Source organism: Castor canadensis, chromosome 7 (assembly GCF_047511655.1).
Source record: "Castor canadensis chromosome 7, mCasCan1.hap1v2, whole genome shotgun sequence".
Taxonomy (NCBI): domain Eukaryota; kingdom Metazoa; phylum Chordata; class Mammalia; order Rodentia; family Castoridae; genus Castor; species Castor canadensis.
Genome location: NC_133392.1, coordinates 36,429,758 through 36,444,267, shown reverse-complemented (window position 1 = coordinate 36,444,267; position 14,510 = coordinate 36,429,758). Strand labels below are relative to the sequence as shown.

At 33.3% G+C, this 14,510-nt stretch overlaps 1 protein-coding gene across 5 annotated transcripts in view; it reads left to right on the top strand.

Moving 5' to 3' along the window:
* The window catches only part of Tbc1d12 (TBC1 domain family member 12), an 82,357-nt gene extending 68,056 nt beyond the window's left edge, over positions 1-14,301 (top strand). For 3 of the 5 annotated variants that reach the window (XM_020166848.2, XM_074078730.1, XM_074078729.1), the window contains 7 exons: positions 782-862; positions 3,378-3,466; positions 4,627-4,698; positions 8,679-8,807; positions 9,071-9,180; positions 10,921-11,179; positions 12,176-14,301. In XM_020166848.2, the coding sequence (XP_020022437.2) occupies positions 782-862; positions 3,378-3,466; positions 4,627-4,698; positions 8,679-8,807; positions 9,071-9,180; positions 10,921-11,179; positions 12,176-12,244 (809 nt within the window). In that variant the 3' untranslated portion in view covers positions 12,245-14,301. Of the gene's footprint in view, positions 1-781; positions 863-3,377; positions 3,467-4,626; positions 4,699-5,342; positions 5,372-6,990; positions 7,110-8,678; positions 8,808-9,070; positions 9,181-10,920; positions 11,180-12,175 lie in introns of those variants that run through there. The other 2 variants (XM_074078728.1, XM_074078727.1) reach the window with 2 other exon arrangements.
* Positions 14,302-14,510: the final 209 nt, after the last annotated feature.

Below are 14,510 nucleotides of genomic sequence, written 5' to 3'. Positions count from 1 at the left end.
GATGCCAGGAGCTTTACATAAAATACCTTGTTTACTCATCATAACCCAATGTGTAGGTTACGTTTGCCTAGTTCACAATGAAGAAAGCCAAGTTCCAGAGTGGTTAGGTCACTTTCTTGAAGTCCCAGGGTAGTTAGTGCAAAGCTGGAATATAAAAGTAGGTCTGACTGACTCCAACAATTGTTTCTGCTGTTCACACTAGTGCTCTTTTAACAAAGTTACTTCTTCCTGCTTCATATACACTCCGTACATTGGATATTGAATAGTCATTCTCCATTAATTATTATTTTGGGGCAGTATTGGTGTTTCAGCTTAGTGTCTTGTGCTTGTGCTCTACCACTTGAGCCATATCCCAGCCCTTTTGGCTTTTAGTTTGTTTTTCAGATAGGGTCTTATACTTTTGCCCAGGGTTGGCTCTAATCCTACCTGTGAGTCCTGTGTATTTGGCATTAAAGGAATGTGCCATCAGTTACCATGTTCAACTTTTTTTTTTTTTTTTGAGGTAGGGTCTCAGTAACTTTTTTACCCATTCTGGCCTCGAACTGCCTTTCACATAATTGGAATCTCTGTAGTTGGATTACAGTTATGCACCATCACACCTGGTATCTCTGGTATTTTTCTTTGCTGTCCTTCTGGTTGGATACAAACGTTCTGGCAGAATGAAGTACTTCAGCTTGTCACTTTTTTTGATATGTGCTACACCAGGAAGACCTGACCCATAATAAGTAATGAGTGAAAAATGAATATATTTCTCTCTGATTATTTATGAATTTTTTTCCAGAACTTTATGAGATCTTCCTTTCAAGAGCAAAAGAACGATGGAAAAGCTTCAGTGAAACAAGTTCAGATAATGATATAGAAGGTGTGCTTTGTTTTTTTTTTTTAAATAAGAATTTCAGGATGAAAATCCAATTATTGAAGATGATAGTGTGATTTTATATGATGTATCAGGAACTGTGGTAACGGCTCTAAATACATTATACCATTTAATATTAACCTTTTCAGTAGATAGTGTTGTTCTGAATTATAGAAGAGGAACCTGAGGCTTAGGGTAGTTAAGTAACTTAGAAGCAGAGAAGCTGGGATATAAACCACATTTTTTTTATATTCCAGAGCCCAGGATTTAAATTACAAAGTAAGGCCAACTTACTTTGTCCAACTTTTAGGACAAGCTTTCTTAAGGATAGATATTCTTTACATTTCACTTGTGACGTCTGGCCTTTCCCCATCCGTTGATTAACATATTATTTATAATTCTTGTACTTTATTCTTTATTCATTTAATTAACTCATAGCCCCCAGCATTGCCTCTACCCTTGTCGATTTTTTTCCTAATCATTTTGGAGAAAACAGGAACATTTTTTCCCTCTCATCAAAGTTTATTAAATTGAAGTAGATTTATTTAACCATCTATTGTCCTTGGATAATGGGGAGCAATTGTGTAAGATAACATGTTTATAATTGACAGTGGGAATTAAGCCCATATCTTAGTTGATTTTCCTTTTTTACTATAATATGTAGTAAAATTCGTTACACAAAGTCATCTGTTTTTAAATATTTGTCTTACTTCATAGAAAGAAAACCCTAAAAGAGCAAGGAAGGTGAAAATGTAAGAAGTTTTGTGCTGGCAGGGCCTCAGTTGTTTCCTTATTCTTTTTAAATTATTTTTATGAATTATCAAAATTATAAGAGTTAAAATGATAAACATTAACATCTGATATATTTTTATCATGAGTAAATAATTAAAATTGTACTTCAGAGGAAATTATTTGAATGTAATAAAGATTATTCTAATCAGAAGCAGTGTTCTATTTAAATTACATTTTCTCATTTTCTGAGTATTTTATAAATTACTGTTGTCATTTCACTTTTTGTCCATTTTCTTTTCAAATAGTGCTTTAGCCCCATCTCTCTTGTTCTCCTTCTCGTATTCCAATTAATGTATATGGTAGACCATAAAAATGTCCTACAAGCCTCTTACACTTTTCTTTAAAAAAAATTTTTTTTCTCTCACTGCTTCAGTTTGAATGATTTTTATTGATCTATAATTAGGCTTATTAATCCTTTCTTTTTCTCTCTAGTATATGATTTAATCTGTCCAATGAGCTTTTAATTTTAGATATTATAGTTTGTAATTATAGAATGTCCACTAGGTTCTTTTTATTCATTCCATTTCTCTGCTGAAATTCTTCATCTTTCCATCCCATACATTTTTTCTCATCTTCCTGCTATTTTCTTTAACGTATTTATAAAACAGCATTCTTGTCTGTTAATTCCAATACTGGATTACCTGTAGTCTACTTCTGCAGTCGGGTTTTCTCCCTGATTATAAATCACATTGCCTTGGTTCTTAGCATATCTTAAAATTTTTCATTATATCCAGACACTGAGGAAAAAAAAGAACTTAGAAACTGATGCCAATGTTTCCTCTGCAGACGAAGCTACTCTTTTCTTTTGGCAGTTGATTTAGGGGTTTATCACCCCAATTCCGTCAGTAATTGAATTGGGTAAGGGCAAGGTTGTAGCTTTCCAAAGATTAGTTCATCTCAGGTTTCAAGTTTCTTGATAGAAAGAACTGTCCTAATTTGATTATAGACTTCTCCAATGATACATGCTCCTAAGGACCGAATTGACTTTGGGTGATTTCCTTCTGTCTTTCTAGCCTGACTTTCTGCATTTAGGGAAAGTCCCTGATAGGGAAAAACTAGATATACATGGAGTGATCTCCAGATTCCTATCTAGCACACATTTCTTCGGCCAGGAAAAGCTCTTTTGGTTTCTCTTTCCTCAAACAGAGTACCTTTGCCTCTGGCAAGCTCTATTCTAAACCCATTCCCAGACTTGACAAAGGTCCCTAGGGGAAAAAATGACCACTAGTGTCCACCTCTGTATGAAAAGACCCTTCCCTTTCTGAAATTTAAATGCTCTGGATCTCTCTCTTTATCAACTCTGAGGTCATTTTTTAAAATGTGGTATTTGTAATTATTTCATTTTTTTCTGGTTGTTATCATGGGAGTGATATTCTACCTGTATAGTCTACAAAAACAAAGCAGAATTTCTTCACTGTATACCTTTCTGATAAATGTATAGATATTTTCTTCATATAAGAGACTTTAAGTTTTAGGAAAAACTATGGCATTTCTTGAAATTTCTTAGTTTTTCAGCTTTTTTTTTTTAACTTAAATAACACATGCTATGATCATTCTGTATTTATAATATTAAACTTGTTACAGCCAAGTGATCACTTAAATTTTATCTTGCAGGGGGAGGGGGAAAGTGGCCCAAATAATGTATACACATGTAAGTAAATATAAAAATAATAAAATAAAATTTAAAAATCCAAAAAATAAATAAATCTTATCTTCTTGTTAAATGCAGGTATATCTGTTGCTGACCGAGAGGCCAGTCTGGAATTAATTAAGTTGGACATATCCCGTACATTTCCATCTCTCTACATCTTTCAGAAGGTGAGGGTTTGTAACCAGCTTGTGACTGATTTTTTTTTAAGCCTTTTAATATCCAAGGGAACAAATTCTGTAAATGCAGAGCTGTTACTTTTATAAAGGCAAACTACTAAAATTTGGGCCTTTATATAAAAAATGTAAAGCTCATAGGAACAATTTAAAAAAATTTCTATTATTTCACTGACTAAAATATATTGTAGTTAACATAGCACATGCCTCTGATGTACTAGGTATTTAAGATGTTTTTATTAAAGTGAGCTTCCTTGTTTTACTTTTTATTCTATAGGAGACTTGAATTCTTAACATTTTTTTTATCTAGTAAACTATTAAAATATAGCAAACTTTGTCCCAAACTTAAAATTGTGCAGAATTACCCCCCAAATTATTTGTATTTAGTCATTATTTCCAGGAAGAAAATAGTTACCATTGAAAATAGGCAGAAATACTTCATTCATAATGTAGGCTTTGTGATTGATAAAAATTTTTGCTATTAAGGCTAAAATATTCATACAATTTAGTTTAATTGGTAGCTTTTTTGTGTGTATGTGTGTGGGATTGGGGTTTGAACTCAAGGGCTTTACATCTTGTCACTTGAACCACACCTCTAGTCATTTTGCTCTGGTTATTTTGGAGATGAGGTGTGTCATGAACCATTTGCTGGGCTGGTCTCAAACCTTGATCCTCCTGATCTCAGCTTCCCAAGTAGCTGGGATTATAGCTGTGAGTTACTGGTGCCTGGCAGTTGGTAGCTTTTCTTTTGCTGAAGTTTTATTATATAAAATACAATGGGTTTGTTGGGGGTAGCTCAATGAGCTTCGTGGTAGAGCATGTGCAAGGCCCTGGGTTCAATCCCTAGCACCAGAAAGAAAGAAACTGTATTTATCCTATGCTTATTGTACTAAATGTAAAAATCTTTAAAGTTGTTTACAAATTGTATAGCTTGTATCCATCAAGCTATGTAATTGTATCCATCAATTTGACATTTTTAAATTATTCAGTATCAGACTTTTAATTTTGAAAACATGTTGATAGTGCATTTAGAATGTTTTTGACAGTTGTTAAATACTCTAAAACTAGTGTGCTATAGTTTTTTTTTAAGATGTTATATGGAAATTAATGTAGAGAGAATTATTTAGTTTCAAATTTCATTTTTGTCTCCTAAGGGTGGCCCATATCACGATCTTTTACATAGTATCTTAGGGGCTTATACATGTTACAGACCTGATGTTGGTTACGTAAGTATTTGTTTCAATCCAGTTTTTGCATATAATCATTTTAATTTTATCTATAGTCTTACAGAATTATTTTGTATTAAATGTTTGTAGATACAGATTAAGTAACTATATGTCTGTTTTCTTGGACTTCTTAATTTATTTAGAGAGGAAGCTTTCCATCTCTTGTCAGGAGCTTATAAAATGGGCTGCCAGCTTTTTGGGAAGGCTGCTAAGGATTTTTCACCATTCATTTTGTAAACTTATGTAATGCTTCTGCTGGCAGTATAGTGCCTTTCCCCATCTTTTTTTTCCTAACTGTAAATCTGCAAAACAAATGTTTTATGTTCTGCCAGGTTAAGGGAAGAATAGACACGTACTGACACGGTTGGGGGTGGAATTTGGTCCTTTTACTGTCTAAACCAATTCTATTTTTAGCCTCCTCCCTTAATTTCAGAGGTACTTGTGACTTCATTTCATGAGTCTTTTAAGCTCATATGACTGATTTGGCTTCCTCCTCTGCAGATCGTTTAGTTTCAACATTCTCTATTTACTTAGGTTAAAATTTCTACAATGCTGTTGACATCTTTTATCTAGTGCTTATATCCTTTTCCATTCTCTTCGTCCTCCTAAGTTAATGCTTACTTTTTCTTTTACTGTCATTTTAGTTGGATTTTAAGAGGGAACAAAGAAAACTGTGAGTGTTCAGTTGCCATGTTTTACTAGAAGTTATAAAATCATCTTCTTGTGTATGTCTTAGGAGAAATTTTATTTACTTATTTATTTATTTTTGTTTTGTTTTTTTGGTGGGACTGGGGTTTGAACTCAGGGCTTCATGCTTGCAAATCAGGCACACTTTTGCTTGAGCCATACCTCCAGTCCTCTTAGAAGAATTTTAGAGACCTCAGGTGGCTGTCTGGTACAATTTTGTTCTGTTGCATGTTTCTTTGTATGATTGTTCATTCATTTGTGCCTATTATTATTATTACATTATGCCAGACATTTATTGTTCTTTGTACTTGATATGTTGTAGTGAATGAAAGATTGCACCACCTTCCCATGATGCTTTCGGGTTAAGAAGGAGGAAACAGACAATAAGCAACAAAGTAACTCAGGCTATGGGAAAGTATGGTATGATAAAGGGAAGAATTGCTAGAGTGTACAATTAAAAAGGGTAGTCGTACATCCTAATAGAAAAAATGATATCTGAGCAGTGTCTTTACAGTAGACTCTTGGTATCTGTGGACCTATGGTTCCAAGGCAACTGCCATTAAGGAAAAACTTCAGGTGTTCAGGGTACAGTGTTCAGTACTGTACTGCAGATGCTTGATTCATTTTCCCCATAATGCCACCCAATATCTGCCAAAGACATGCCACTTACAACAAACTTACAATAATTTCTTTTGGGTTTTTTTATTACTATTTTTAACCATCTTGATCAAAGTCACATATAATAAATCTGTGAATGAGGCAGGCTTATTATGCTTACTTGCTCAAGTATTATACAAAAAAATTGTTACTGTAAAAAAAAAAGAATTATGAAATACAATTTATCCCTTGCACATGTTTAAGTTGACATTTAAAATTGTTTATCATAAATTTAATTTTTATAGAAGATCCAGTTTTAGCTCTAGACAGCTTGTATTTCTTTTAAAATATATACAATGGAATTTAAATACTATTTTGATGTTCTGATTATTAGGTCCAACTTAAACATTTTTGATGGCACATAGTACTATGTGTGGGTAAATAATACAGAATATTCAGAAGGATTGGACTCTGAAGAAACATGGAAACAACTTTGTCTTATTTCCCTTTCATGTATGCACAAGAGTGATATATGATCTATCTGAGTGAGCTTTAAGCAGTTTCATGAATATACATAAAATTAAAATTCTAAGCGATACAGCATTGTTAGTGGTTAATTGGCAGCAATTTTCTGTTTTAATAATATATAAAATGATATTTTACTTAGCAGCCTCTTAGATTTAAACACAGTTTTAACCTCTTCTATTTGCTCTTCTATCATTCTGTTGCAGATGGCTAACACTTTGCCCCTTATATACATTCAGAAAATATTACTAAGAATATAATCACGAACAGACATGGTCTGGTCTCTGTATTAGTTTCCTATTAATAACATAAAAAATTACCACAAACAATGGCTTCAAGCAACACACATTTTATTTGACAGTTCTGCAGGTCAGAAGTCTGAGATAGATATTTTACTGAGTTCAAGTCATGGGGTTGGCAGAGCTGTGTTCCTCCTGTGGGCTCCAGGGCAGAATTCATTTCCTTGCCTTTTGTACCTTCTAGAGGCTGCCTTCCTTCGCGCATTTCTTGTCTCATGGCCCCCTACCTGTATCTTCAAAGCCAGCAGTGTAGCATTTCTAATCTCTCTCTTGACTCTTCTGCCTCTGTTTTTCACCTACAAGGTACTATGGGGGAGGGAAGCATGGCTCAACTGGTAGAGCACCTGCCTTGCATGCATGCGGCCTGAGTTCAAACCCCTGTACTGCTAAAACAACAACAACAACAAAAAAGTACTTTGGGATGATTACTTTGGGCCAGATAATCCAGGATAATTTTCCCATCTCAAGATTTTACTTAATCACATCTACAAAGTACCTTTCACTATGTATTGTAACATTTTCATAGGTATTGGGATTAAGACATGGTCATTTTTTAGGGGACAATTATTCTGCTTACTACTGTCTCAGTCCTCAGGGAACTTACATTCTAGACAGTCAAATAGGCAATTATTGTACAATCTGCAAACAATACTGGAAGAAGCCAGAGAAGTATGAGGAGAACAAAAAAAAATTGAATCACAAAAACTAAGAGAATATGCTATGAGGGTAGGCACCCACTGGTTTTACAATAAATGTCATTGATCATGTTGGCAAGAGAATTTTCAACATAATATAGTAATAGTAATGGAGTGAGAGTCCATATTAAAGTATGTTAAAAAATGAAAAGGGAAGCTCGGCATGATAATACACATCTGTAATTCCTGTACTTGAGAGGTTGAGGAGGATCACAAGTTTGGAACCATCCTGGTCTATATAGCAAGTTCTAGGCCACCTTGGGCTACAGAGTGAGACCCTGCCTCCCTTGCCCCCCTCTGCAAAAAAAGTGAAAAGATCTGAGAAAGTAAAATGGGTATTCTAAGAAACTCTTTCAAAACATTTGGCTGAGAAGAAGACATATGTATTGTTGCAATTATTCTTAGTGTTCTCCTGGTGTAAGTCTATTATACAAATTTTTACTAGAAGTGCTTGACAACTTTTTTTTTTAAGAGAGGTACAATTGCTACTGATAACCCACAAGTAGACATCTGTACGATTTAGCCTTTTATATTGTAAATGCATCCTACTTTTCCCAAGTGTCTTTCATTATTCCCATTATAAATATTGTGTTCCATCTGAGCTGTTTCTTATATTCCTATTTGTGGTTTTTGCCTATACTTCTTTTCTATCATGGAATGTTTTTCTCCACTTTTTTCTCCTATTTTCCCCAGAATTCAGGCTATTTTAACCCCTACAACTTCCGCTCTCTTGGAACTTCAGCAGCATATCTCTTAGACCTCTTTTATTCTTGGATCCTTATTTTTTAACTCAGACAGATGTGTTTGGATAATGAAACAATCACCAAGTTTTCATTAAACTTTGTGATTCTATACTGTATTTTGAAAAATTCAGACTGAGAGGAAGTGAAACCTAAAGAGGTAGTATATTGAGATGAAATAGGCTTTTGTAGCAAGTAAAAGCTAATACTTTTTCCTGTTTTCAGAAACATTTCCTTAGTACTTATTAACCACACCATATGTACAAGAAATAGAAAATTAGGGAGATTCATAATTATTTTGGGTTCTCTGTATTTACCTTTGCTAGGAAGAAAAGGGAATCTGAGTAAATTTTAACATTGTTTTAAAAATTTTCAGCAGTATAATTAAGTAAACTATAGAATTATTACGTTAAATTTATTTTTATTTTATTTTGAAGGTCCAAGGGATGTCCTTTATTGCAGCAGTACTCATTCTCAATTTGGAAGAGGCAGATGCCTTCATTGCATTTGCAAATCTCCTGAATAAACCATGCCAGTTGGCCTTCTTCCGTGTAGATCACAGCATGGTATGAACATTTGGAATGGCTTGTGTTGTTTTTTTTTTTTTTAGTATTTTCTGTATTACAAATGCCTTTTAGAGTAAGAAACAATAATTAAAATAGTAAGATAATCTGATTGAATATAAACTTTCCATTGAATTATAGTTTTAGGAATACATGATGAGAATGCTCAAAGTGCAAATAAACAAGATTTTCTTGTACTGTTTAAAGATTTATTTGTGTTTCTAGAATAAACTGTTTCATAATTTCACTGATTTTTCTGTCTCTAGATGTTGAAATATTTTGCAACATTTGAAGTATTCTTTGAAGAAAACCTGTCCAAGTTATTTCTTCATTTTAAGTCTTATAGTCTTACACCAGATATATACCTGATAGACTGGTAAGTGATAACATACATAAACAATCATGAAAAAGAAATAAAGTATAACTTCTTGTGTATTTTAGGAGCTATAGTAAATCTCATTCAAGGATCATATATATTTTGTATTTGTACTTATAAAAGAACCTTCCTTTACAAATAGAGAAAATATATATATATATATATAAAAGAATGTACTTTTACAAATAGAGAAACTCCACATTTTGTGGAGATGTGTTTGTTTAAGAGAATGGATTGGGTTGAAGTCAGAATATCTCAGTATATGTTTCAGTTTCAGGCTTTTTTTGGTAGTACTGGGTTTTGAACTCAGGCCTTGTGCTTACCAAGCACTCTAGCACTTGAACCATCCTTCCCAGGACCCCTCCCCACTTTTTTGTCGTTATTTTTCAGATAGGGTCTTGCACTTTTTTGCCTGGGTCCCCCTTAGACTGTAATCCCTCTACCTACACCTTCCAACAGGAGTGTGTCACCATATCCAGTTTCTTGAGATGGGGTCTTGCTAACTTTTTGCTCAGACTGGCCTCGAAGTATGATACTCCCAATCTCTACCTCTGGAGTAGCTGGGATTATATAGGTGTGCTACTGTGCATAGCCCTTAGTTTCTTAAATACAAAAGGGCATAATTATATCTATATCTTGAGTTGTAGTAAGAGTAGATTATTGAATTCAATGCCTAGCATATGCTAAGTGCTCAGAAAGAGTTGCTATTCCTTTATTATTATTAACACACAAGGACAATAATAGTGTTTCTTTAAATTAGGGATTTTTTTCAGGACTTTATCCAGCTTTCTGATAGGAGAATAATGCCTTATTTAGGTGCTAATGTCTTTTTTCATCTTTCAAATTCAAAACCTTTTGTTCTAACTTGGAGAGTTTGCCTAGTGAGCAGTTGATTTTACAATGGTAGGCAAATTTTGCTAAAAGATGGTGTAGTTGATCTTAAGACAGGTTGTCAAAAATAGATATGGAACTGTAAATCCTAATCATCCATTAGATTTCATGTAAGTGGTATTGAAGTTTTTGTTGTTGTTTGGTTGGTTTGGTTTTTTCTTTTGGCAGTGCTGGAGATCAATCCCAGGGTCTCCTGCTTGCTAGGCAAATGCTCTACCACTGATCTACACCCCAGCTTGGTATTAAGTTTTAATATAGATTAAGGAAATTGATCAAATATCATGTCTTCTCAGTTGCTTGACCTTTTTTTCCCCCTGTCCTAGAGATTCAGCACAGCTCCTTGTTCATGCGAGTCGCGCCCTTTAGGACTGAGCTTCACCCCAACCTGAGCATTTCTTATGACCTAGACACTATTCTAGACACTTTATATTTATTAATTCCTTTAATTTTAAAACAGTCCATGAATAGATGTATTGTTATCTTTAGTTTACTAATGAAGCACAACAGTGAGGCTAGATGTCTTGCTCAAGGTCACATAACTAAGTGGCAAATTCAGGGTTCAAACTCAGGTATTATGGTTTCAGAGCCTATACTCCAAGCCACTAGGTTATTTTACAGCTCTAGTTTGTGTTAAGCTTTTACACCTCTATAATATAAGGTTGCAAATTCACATAATTTTATTATTTATTACTTATATTTCCTACTATTCAAGTTTGAGGGGGAAAAATCTTAATTCATTTGCCTCTTTATCCTTAATTTTTCAGTGTTTTTTTTCTATAGAGACTGCTTAATGACTGAATGAATCAGTGAATGGAACATTTCAGTGACAATTTTTCCCCCTAATTTTAGGATCTTCACACTATATAGCAAATCACTACCACTTGATCTGGCTTGTCGAGTCTGGGATGTATTTTGCAGAGATGGGGAGGAATTTTTATTTAGGACTGGATTAGGAATCCTCCGGTTGTATGAAGATATTCTCCTACAGATGGACTTTATTCATATAGCACAGTTTCTAACTAAATTGCCAGAAGATATCACATCAGAAAAGCTGTTCAGCTGTATTGCAGCCATTCAGATGCAGAATAGCACCAAAAAATGGACTCAGGTAGAGTGAATTTTTTTTTTACTTGTAATAGATGTGTTAAAATAATACATTGACTTTTTATAAAATAGTTATGTATTTCTCAAGTATTAGTGCTTAAATTGAAAATAATTTTGGCCTTGAAAAAGCCAAGGTTTTCTTTTTTGTCCTTATTCAATCCTATGGCTTTATTTTTATTTAAGTTTAGTAATATTTTTTAGTGAACTGCAACCCACAATAGTCTTTTTTTTTTTTAAGAGCACTTAGGTGACTACTTTGTTATGTCAAATAGACAGTAATTTTATTAAAGACCTTCTGTGTCCAAAGGGTTTACAGTAGAAAGAATCTAATGTATGATCCTGGCTTTTTAGATGCTTGATCTTGTTTATGGGCAGAAAACATACTGACAGTCTAAATTAAATATCATAAGAGAAACATTATCACCTGAGTGATATGAATGATATCATGAATGATAAACATAATAAGTTTATTAGAAGTTCATACTTTTATTGTGTATAAAAATGAAATTAAGAATTTTGATCTAGAAAATGTTCTCATTTTAAATAGTAATATCAGAATATTTAGCAGTTGATGAAAACTGAAATCTAAATATATTCCATAAAATTGGGTCTAAAAAACAGGGGTGCTAGGCACTGGTGGTTTAGGTCTATAATCCTAGCTACTTGGGAGACTGATATCAGGAGGATCATGGTTTGAGGCCTGCCTGGGGAAATAATTCTTGAGACCCTATCTCTAAAAGAACCAGAGCAAAATAGACTGAAAGCAAGGCTAAAGTGGTAGAGTATCTGCTTTGCAAGCATGAAGTCCTGAGTTCAAAATCTCAGTCTCACCAAAAATAATAACAACAATAATAATAATAGGGATTTGAAAATGACAGTTTTTCAGGGGACAGAGTTAAGTGTACTAATGCTTTTTTGTGTTTGTAAACTGTAGTTTTTTAAATCTCTTTACACTGGGTGGTAGGTTTGAGAATTAATCTGAATTTTGTATAATTTCCAGGTCTTTGCATCTGTAATGAAGGATATTAAAGAAGGAGAAAAGAACAGCAGTCCTGCTCTGAAAAGTTAATCTTCAAAATTAACAGACTAACTGTAATATAATGTTTTGGGGGTAAAAGTTTTCTGTTATGTAAAAAGCATGGAAGAAAATAGAGAAATCTGAAAGAATCAAGAGGTGAAAAACTGCTGATTTAAAATTCCAAGGCTAAAGTAAATGAAATAATTTATTGACAGTATTAATAAAAAGGTATTTTGTAGGGTGAGCCATTTTTCAGAGGAAAAAGTTTAAATGGCTGTTTCATACTCCATAATTTGGAGTGAATAAGTTAATGCAATAAATTTTTTAAATAGCTTCAGAGATACTTCAATTTTTTACATCTTTTGTTTTCTAACAGTTACGACAAAGGCACTTTCAAGGTCAGAGTGGAATTGTTAAATACTACTCTAATCACCAAAATGCTATAGTATAGACATTATCTCCAGATCTGAGTTTTTGAAGATATTGTAGAGTGAGAATAAGCAGCTTTGGTTGTAAAATGTTTGTCACTGAGGTTCCTGTTTGTCTTCATTTATACGTTGGGAAAAATGTGAGTTATCTGGGAACTGGAAACCTGGTGGGAGATGGTTTCTTGTTTGTTTAAGATGTTTTCCCTTAGTGTACTGTCTATTTGTTTTTGAGGGGAAGTTCTTGTTCTTAAGGAATTCCTATCACTGCAAAAATTTTAGCCTTTTTGTTTCTAGTCTAACAGATTGTTCACATTGTAATTTAACATTAAATAAATAACTGGTAGAATGAAAGTTCTTTTTGCACTTTAGTGAACTGAAGACGTAACTTTGGGAGCAAGTTAAAAAATATAAATGAGAGTTAACTTCACTGGTAAGAATAAAAAGTAAGGAATTCTGAGAGGTTTTAAATAGCATAGTACTTGACAAGATTTTAAATTCTTTTAGTTAAAATTCCTCCTCTGTCTGTAGAAACAAAATTTGTTAATTCCAGTTTGAAATTTGAAATCTTATATGTTGCTAAGGCCATGACTTGTAAAACAATATGCATATTTTTTTAATCAGTGGAAATAAGAGTAAAAGAAAAAGGTAAAATTAATTTTTTGAGTCTGATGGCACAGCAGATAAAGTAATTATTAATCATTGGTAAATTGGCATTTAATTTTTGAACCTAAACTAAATCATTTGAATGTTATGAGTGATATCTGTATGACATACTATTTGACTGTAATATTAGTTTGTAGTGTTTTATGTTGCAGTTTGGTTTGAAACATTTAAGCACATCATTTCTGTTAGTGGTATATGTATAGTCTTCAAACTAACAAGCCTGAGATCCTTGTTAGTGTAGTGACTGCCTCTTTAGGAGTATGGGACCAAAGGGTGCCCATATATTTTTACCCTATGGGTCATTCTAGCCTAGGGACTACTAGTGGAACCCTCAGAAGTTAACTCCTGTCATAGGGGCTGGCTTAGTGGAAACTGGTAGTGTAATAAAATATTGAGGAGAGTATCCAGGGTCTTAATAGGTTAGGTTGACCTTTTAACTCTGGTAACTATTTCCTTGGTATTAGTGTCCCTGATAGAGGGAATGTAACCTCTGGCAGTAATCTCATTGAGGTTTTACTACCTGCCTATATTTAATATTACTTTTATGTATTTGTTTCCTGAGGTGGGCCTAAGTTACTGTATTTCTTTTTCTTATTTTTTTATGATTGTACAGTTTCTTTACCTTTTAAGTATAACTGTGTATATAAAATGTATATACAAGGAATTCACTAAAAACCACTAGCAACAATTACTATGTAAATAAAACTTTTAAGCAGAGTTATAACTTGAAATGAGTGCTTATTATTTTTGAGATACCTAATTTAGTAAACTGCATCTGGAATAGGAATATACTTTTTTGGGGGAGGGAGGGTATCAGATTTCTCTTCCAAAGAATGCAATAAGCCTCAGTCTTTAGAGACTTTCAGTACTGGCAGTTAAAATACTATACTGTATCTTCTTTCTTTTGAACCTTTTATACAGTCCATATGTGGTTTTTAGTCAATATAGTCAGTATTTGGCAGTTTTTCAATCGTTTGGTTAAAATAAATTTTCAATTAAAAATAATTTTTCCTAAAATATTCAATGTAATGTGAAATTTAATATGGTGTTTCAGTTTCTTGTCTATATTTGTATTTTTTTCTTCATTGTTCCATTAGTCTAGGTCTACAGTGCATTATTTAAACGCTACTAAATGGTTCCAATAACTAGTTTTCTCAGTTTAGATTTTGCTAATTTCTTTAGTGTTGATGACCTTCATGTAATGCTGTTGGTTTGAGTATGTTTGC